The following is an 8123-nucleotide window of genomic DNA, read 5'->3' as shown; positions in this document are numbered from 1 at the left end:
TGATTAGCCCGAGGGTGTTTGTATAGGCAATTCCTTCTAATGCATTATAATTTTATCAAACCAAAGCACCCCAAGATACAGTGAAAAGATATGAAGGACTCGAATCGACTTGGAGTAGCCATTAGCCAATCAATACAGCAGATTGTAGGCTATTAAATGAATCCCACCGGACAGAGGTGATCAAAGTGGTCGTTCCTGACACCACTAGGTGGGTGTCTGATCTTAAGACTACTCCTAGTCGTTTCGGCATCTTCCTATCATTCATTGTCTTGTGATGTTTTGAAGTGATGAAATTTTATGAATAAACTTGAACTTGAGTTAGATGCGAATTGCCGCAGCTTAATCAGGAGGTTTTAATGACCAAACAGAGTGTTGTCACTTGCATAGAATTGCTTAGACCAGTGGTTCTCACTTCTCAACCTTTTTGACCTCGCGGACCGGCAAACCTTCAAAACCAATGCTGTAGACCAGTGGTTCCCAACCTTTTCCGTCTCGTGCCCCCCATGGCAGATATTTGAGCTAAAATCCCCCCCCCCACTATAAAAAGTTGCATGTGACTAAAAAAATGTGCTTTTTAACGCGCAACCATTTGTTGACTGAGCAATTAATGCCCAAACATATTCAGATATGTCCGAACTATGGCAAATGCGGACCGCACTAAACTTTGGTAAAGTACTGTCAAATTTGAACTGTTTTTGACCGGTCGGGTAGCCGCTGACGAAAAATAAATCACCAAGTCCGCTTGCTATGGACTTGAGTTGAATCGATCAATTTGGTACGGTATGTTTTTCACGTTAGCTCATATGTTGGCTTAAAAAGTTCAACAATTTCACTAGCGGCCTTGTGCTGAATTCGGCTTGACGTTTTCCTGCTTAGTAGCAATTTGGTCGAGAGGCTGTCGCGGAACCAACGAAATCGTCTCGTGAGTCTCACTCTATCGGGGGGTGTATGTATACGGAAAGCATTTAAACATACACCTAGCTTGAAATCCGCCAATGAAATATACAATTGTAAAGAACAGTTCTATACCATAAAAATCTAAAAACCGCCGAAGAAACCAAGTGTATCTTCCGATACAATGCCAAAGCCAGATTTCCCCTAAAAAAACTGAAGCCAGATACCCCCCTAAAAAATTCAAAATCCCCCCCAAGGGGGAATTCCCCCCCCCCCCGGTTGGGAACCACTGCTGTAGACCGATAAACCTTTAAATATCAAAATTAACCCGAAATCTAGTTCAACAAATGCATGCAATTCAAATGTTATCTCGAAAACTTCATTTAGTTCTGCCTTTTAAAAATTATATATTTATATACGTGGTTTCGTTGATGTTTCTGCAAGGTGAAGCTCGTGAAGTCATCTTAAAGACCACTAACTTGATAGTGATTGTTTACTGACGTTCGAAGGAACTAGACTTTGATTTTCACTCTAGACTGTCGTATTATACTACTAAGCAGGATTGTAACCATTAAGTCACAAGGTTCCGATTCACAAGTCAATCTCACTTTTATCGTTTTGACTCGAGTCAAGTCGAGTCATTTTCAATTCACCACGCCTTCGAGCAGAGAGTCGAGCCCGAGTTATCGTATTGTGACTCGAGTCCGAGTTCAAGACTGTGTTCAGTTTCGAGTTAAAGTATTGCTAATGCCACTTTTTACAACTCTGCCTGTTGATATCGAATGCTTCGCATTAATAATATACTAATTTTCGTCACTTTTAACAGTTTCTGGTCGTATTTTAAAGTACCAGTGCCAATAGACGAAACCCCAATAGTGTAGAGACTTTATTATTCTTCGAAATTACAATGAAATGTCGGTCTTGACCGTCTGAGTCTCGAGTCATATGACTCGAGTCCAAGTCGAGCCAATAAACAGATTGACTCGAGTCGAGTCGATTCATTTCCGTATTTTGAGAAAATGACTCGAGTCAAGTCGAGTCATCAGAAAATCGAGTCAACTCGAGTCATTACAACCATGGGTTACCGAATTTTGGAGTCCGGAAAGGAGGACACTTTTAGCAAAACATAAAAGTTATTAGTCGATTGAAATTGAAAACAGCTGATTTTGATAAATTTACCGGAAATTTTGTTGTGTCGACATAAAAAAAGGTCTTCACCTTTGCCGATTTTCACTTGAATCTGTCCATTATCCTAGCTGTAAAAGCTGAAAGGAGGACGAATTGTCAAAAAGAGGACATTTAGGCGTCGTCGGAGGACATTTTCAATTTACGAAAAAAGGAGGACGTATGGTAACCTTAATTACTATGGGTACCACTCCCCCCAAAACAAAACGCATAATTGATAGAAGTAGGCATTTCGGCGTCAGCCATTACCGCGTCACGACACACCCAGACGTTGACAACATGCGACTCTGCGAAGTGTGCTGCCAACAAGTTCGGCTTTTTGTCCAATTTGCCCTTGTCCATAGGTGCCTAATATTCTTGACCTGGCAATCTGTGCTCCGCATTGCAAATGCGATCCGCAGAGAAACATTGTCCCGTGAAGAAATGCCACTTAATTTGTGTTCGGGTGCGTCTCACGGAATAAATTTTTTAGGGGGTTGTCTATCTGGCTAGGGGGTTTAAAGCGTTGTAAAATCACATTGATGTCTTCGATTTATTGCGTGACACTTCAAGGGATGTTTTATCGAGGGAGGGTTGGTGACGATCTTGTTCCTGCGCACCATTCTGCTGAATTTTATATTGTTTGTAAAATCTGCCTTTCGATATCACTGAAAAATTGGGCCCCAGCAAAATTGTCCAAATGTGCCCCACTCACTTCTTCAGAATCCAAACCTCCTAAAACCTAAAAATCTCAATCCTGTGCGCCTAAAATGCATACAGGGTGATATATACCTGCTCGCACTAATCTGTGTAGGCTTACTAATATCAAGCACAACAAACGAGATATGTATCATGTATATTCACGATGTAGGCTACCATTGTGATCCTGCATCCATAGTGCCCTTTTTTAAAGTTTACTTTCCGCACAAGTCATCTTTTGTAATGGATAAGATCTTATAGATTTTAATTCTGGGACTCAGCAAAAATTCATGGTTCCGGGAAGGCTTGTTTATTTGTCCAAGTGTTCCGCCGGTTAGTATAAAGCTCAAGAACCACGGGTGTACATCCTACGAAGAAGGTCGGCGAGTTCAGACACATACGCCAGAAACAGCTGTTGAACAATACGTCATCCACTGCACCAAATATGAAGGGCGACGACCCTCGACAGTATCTACGGGACCAAATAAGAGACGCCGTTCCTTCCCGATTGGAAACATTACTGGTGGTCAATCCTCTCACCATATGGTAACTCTGATCGAATATGTCCTACTTACTGGTCGAGATTTATAATAATATGAAACGATGTATGATACCATAGTGTCCTATATGGTGTCGTTGTCGACACAAGCAAATCTCACGCCTCAGTGAAATTGTACCACGTCACAATTTCCATTTGGCTACAGGCAATTTGACGGTCATTTTTGACCGGCTTGCCGAGCATTAAATTTGGTAAAATGGGTATCAATCGAAAGCTGACTCTGCACTGATTACGAAAATATAAATTTTATTCCGCTCGTGGCCCTGGAACTCCAACAATCAGCCTCAAATTTTTCATTGTTATGGAGATTAGCATTGGGACGCAACAATGCTGAACAATGCTGTCTGGCTCTTTTTCTCTTGAGCTACTCTCTCGTTTCGCCAGATAGCATTGTTGCGTCCCCATGCCGATCTCCATAACAATGAAAAATTCGAGGCTGATTGTGGGAGTTCCAGGGCCACGAGCGGAATATAATTTATATTTTCGTAATCAGTGCAGAGTCAGCTTTCGATTGATACATGTTTTACCAAATTTAATGCTCGTCAAGCCGGTCAAAAATGACCGTCAAATTGCCTGTAGCCAAATGGAAATTGTGACGTGATACAATTTCACTGAGGCGTGAGATTTGCCTGTGTCGACACCATATAGGACACTATGATGATACTCTTATCAATGTTATCATAGATCTGGTGCAAAACACTATTATAAGTCCAGCACCAAAATTAAACTCATACAACACATACGTCACTGTTATCTCATAGATCACGGCAATTAGGAAGTTGCATAACTTCGTCGAGTAGCCTACGATGAATAAAGAAAGTGAATCATACGTTTCTTTATTGCGAGCGGTATTGCAATAACAGATAAGTGAAGCTTGTTCAGTTCAGTTTATTAGGAATTTTCATCATTTCAAAACACCACAAGATGGCGATACAATGAAAAGATAGGAAGATGTCGAAACGACTTGGAGCAGTTTTTGAAATCAGACACCCACCCGGAACTAGGCGATGTAAAGAGGAGGTATGCACATTGAATGAAGAGTAAATGAAATAATGCAGATGGTCAAGCGACAAAAGGAGTTAGAATGTGACGGAAGGCGAGATCGATATGTCGGGTCGTGGTCCGGTAAACTTGAGGACTGGTATGAGCGGAACCGGGGCGAAAAAAGTGGTCAACTTGAATCAGCTACCATTTTGGGTTTATATATTTGTAAATTTGACTCTGACGGGGTCAGTGCCGCCACCAACCACGGAGATCGCCGCATGTCACTGTTGCCCGATATATTTTACTCAAAGGTCCTTTCGATTGCCTCTAATATATGGGGCGATCGTCATCGTATGTGGTAGTTGAGATACGAAAGAGTAGGAAATTTGTCATTGCAATTTACTAACACCAAGTGAATGCAAATCAGTGGACAGCTAACGACAATACACAAATCAAATAATCAAAAATAGCAAAGCACTAATGATAAGTATCCCAATGGTCTTTCGATGCATTTTCTGCTGGCAGTCATATGGTAAAGTACCGATTTAATCAAATAAGACAAAGCTCCAGTTCGTGTCACTTTTCTTCAGCAAAAAGCCATACTTCATATCGCCGAGGTCCAGAATGCCTCGGCCCATCATATCCTGCTGTGGCATACATAGATGAAACAAATTTTTTCTTGTCGAATGTCACACTTCTTTTGAGTTTGGAGAGTTCACTCTGGACAGATGCATATCTACCCCAACCGTCGTATCGCCTGTGTGAATAAAACCTTACATCAGGGGCGGGCAACTTCTCCAGTCGGCGGGCCGGATATAGGAAAATGAAGCACTTGGCGGCTGGATTGCTGAATCGATACATTATTCGCCCGTTTACCCACATATACAAGGAAGCAATGTCACTTGAATGCCATTTCTCGCCGATAATGACGAAGACATGTGGATTTGAGAATAGCATTGTCATACAGGCGCCGCCATGTCTGCTTCTATCTGATCAATCAACACACGGTGCAATCTTTAATTAGGATTTCAAGGCGTTCAATAAGCCCGGTACCTCAAATTTACCAAGATATCAATTCATTAAGGTTAAGTAGGTGACGAGATAGCGTCGTTGTTCAACTGTGTGGCCTAATTAATCTCGATATTGACTGCATGCCCGATTGCCCGCGTCCTCTACGAAATTTGAAAAGTGGTCCGCGACCCGTTTTGTGTTGGCGACCCATGGCATAAGCGGTGTCTTACAAAAGCCTATAGAAATGTGCCGTGCCACAAGTCGGCGGTTACTGAATCAAAGATAAGAAATATCAGCCTGGTGTAAATGACCATTGTAGTCGACTAACACCGCGATTACCACAAACGACATTAGGGTTGAGTGAGTATATCGTAACTACCGATAATGCAAGTTGTTGTTGCTTGTGGTATTCATGGTGTTTGTTGATTACTATAGTCATTTACACCAGGCCGATATTCCTTGTTTTTGATTCCGTATCTGCCGACTTGTAGCACGGCCCACTTCTAGGCTTTTCGTAAGACACCGCTTACGCGGATGAGATGGCGAGGAGGAGCCTAGATAAACCTCCAACACTTAGGTTGGAATTCTGGAGTCGACCTCGCTCGGACACGAACCCACAACCCATTGGTGTTGTAGCAGTGGATTATACCACTACGGTATCTCGCCACAGATAATGCAAGTCTTCTCGCTTCAACGAACTTACGCGTAGCTCCACTCTCGTATCACTGCGCAGTGCGCATACAGTACACGTATATGATAACATACAGTCACTAAAATTTGACGTACTAAGCAAGTAGTGGGGAATCTAGGCAGACTGGGGTCGCGGGTCACATTATCATGTAAGACGGAAAACTGTCCGCGGGCCGGACAAAATCCCTTCGCGGGCCGGATCCGGCCAGCGAGCCGTATGTTGCCCGTTCCTGCCTTACATGTTGGTCACGGGTAATACCTTCATCAGTTCGAGACACTATAATGTACGCACAATACTATGTAATGAGCTGATTGGAGGATATCGAGACCCCTGCAGCGCACTGTGCAGTGTACACTGTTGTACAGTAGGGCTGTTCAAAAATAACTTTTCCCCTGGAGTCCAGCCATTCACTCCGTCCGTGATCGGTGGATAATCCAAGAATTATCAACGAAAAACTCACATAACTCCGCTTCTACTGGTCGGAATTGACTCAAATATGTTTTGCATCGTCTTTGAAGACAGCTCAACAATTTCATGGGGTTGGCAAAAAAAATTTGAAATTAAAAAAAAATAATTTTACCTAATAAATTAAAAATTTTAATTGGATCTGCGGAGTCCTCTACTTGTTAGAATTGAACCAAATTTGGTGTGCAGCGTTTTTTAGGGTAACCTGACAAATTAATAAGTGAATGGCAGGAATCCGTGAAAAAAAGTTACTTTTGAACAGCCCTATTGTACAGTCCTTAGTTGATGGCCAATAACGGTATCAAGTTTCAATTTACTTGCCTGGTACTTAGGTCGTATATCATTTTAGCTATACCCGACAGGCATAGATAGATGGGCTATAGTTAGACGACTCCTGACCTACTGCTCGGTTCACAAACTGCAATGGGCTGAGTGACTTTATACCAACTTTGGGCAAATATATAATTCAATTCAATTAAATATATTATTAACAATTTCATCATTTCAATACACCACAAGACTGCGATACAATGAAAGTATAGGAAGCGGTGTCGAAACGACTTGGAGTAGTCTTTGAAGTCAGACACCGACCTGTCCTAGACGATGTAAAAAGAAGGCATATGCACACTGAATGAAACGTAAAAGAAGATAATATATAAGACAGGTCACCTATAGTCAAAATTAATTTCATCTCCTCGTCACAACTGTGCACTATGCAGTTTTATCACGATGTATCGTTGTCTGAGAGTTAGAATGAGATATAGGAATATCATGGAGCATAATGCTTACCTCCTGACGTAAACGGTCATCGAAGGGAATTTTTTCAATTTGGCCCGCCAGTCAGTTGGAGACGGTGGATTGTTTTGATGGTTGGGTGGCAGGTAGAATGCCATTTCAGGTGCATTATAATATGTAAATGATGAAACGGTAGTTAAAACTGGCGAAGTCATAGGAATTTTCTTCTCTGGAGAGACAAAATAGAAACATATGTATTAATGAACTGTTAATACTAGTCCTTATCGTCTAACTTACGTTTTACATTTCTGCCGCTTATATACTGGAAAAGGATGTTGAAACCAGATGCTGATTGTGTAGTTATCCAATAGGCGGAGTCGTATATCCTTTCTTCGTATGTGTAATCAGGATATCCCTATAATCGGAAAATCATCACGTATTACAAGCTTCATGGTATAGCTACGTGGGTGGCTGGGTGTAGTCGATCATAAAAGTTATCAATATTTTACCTCATAAAATGTCCCGATTTCCTGGTAAGGCGGACTATCGGATCTTCCATATTTGGTGACATAAGTTTGCGCCGTAACATCGAATTTGCGTAACGCGCAAATGATGATGACAAATGTTAACTCCACAGAAACCAGTAAAAACTTCATATTGATGGTGATGTCTTGCGAAAAGGAGTGTGCTAACGTAACGTTAAAATCCGATCTGAATTTTTGAAGTGGATGCCCGAAATATATAGCATCTGTGATCGTAAAATATCCAAACTTTGTACGTTATGCAACGTATTACATAACAGATTTCAGCGAGTTTTATTGTGGAGCCGGGGGCAACGCGTCTAAAAGTTACGTGCTCAAGAATGCCTGAAAGCATTGCTGCTGATTATAATCGCTTCGCTTGTTCTCTTAGTTACTTTTT

The 8123-nt window shown here is 41.6% G+C and overlaps 1 protein-coding gene across 1 annotated transcript; it reads right to left on the bottom strand.

Moving 5' to 3' along the window:
• Positions 1-4136: 4136 nt before the first annotated feature.
• Positions 4137-7970, bottom strand: LOC145433761 (heme-binding protein 2-like). The gene is made up of 4 exons (XM_080310961.1): positions 7712-7970; positions 7500-7617; positions 7257-7431; positions 4137-5057 (listed from the first exon to the last, which is right to left on the bottom strand). The coding sequence occupies exons 1-4, from the start codon at positions 7856-7858 to the stop codon at positions 4877-4879; spliced, it is 621 nt and encodes a 206-aa protein (XP_080167087.1). The 5' UTR covers positions 7859-7970; the 3' UTR covers positions 4137-4876.
• Between the last annotated feature and the right edge of the window lie 153 nt (positions 7971-8123).

Source organism: Botryllus schlosseri, chromosome 2 (genome assembly GCF_051294905.1).
Source record: "Botryllus schlosseri isolate E-star chromosome 2, Bs_hap1, whole genome shotgun sequence".
Classification (NCBI taxonomy): domain Eukaryota; kingdom Metazoa; phylum Chordata; class Ascidiacea; order Stolidobranchia; family Styelidae; genus Botryllus; species Botryllus schlosseri.
The sequence above is the reverse complement of the archived record's forward strand: the minus strand, read 5'-3'. Positions and strand labels throughout refer to the sequence as shown.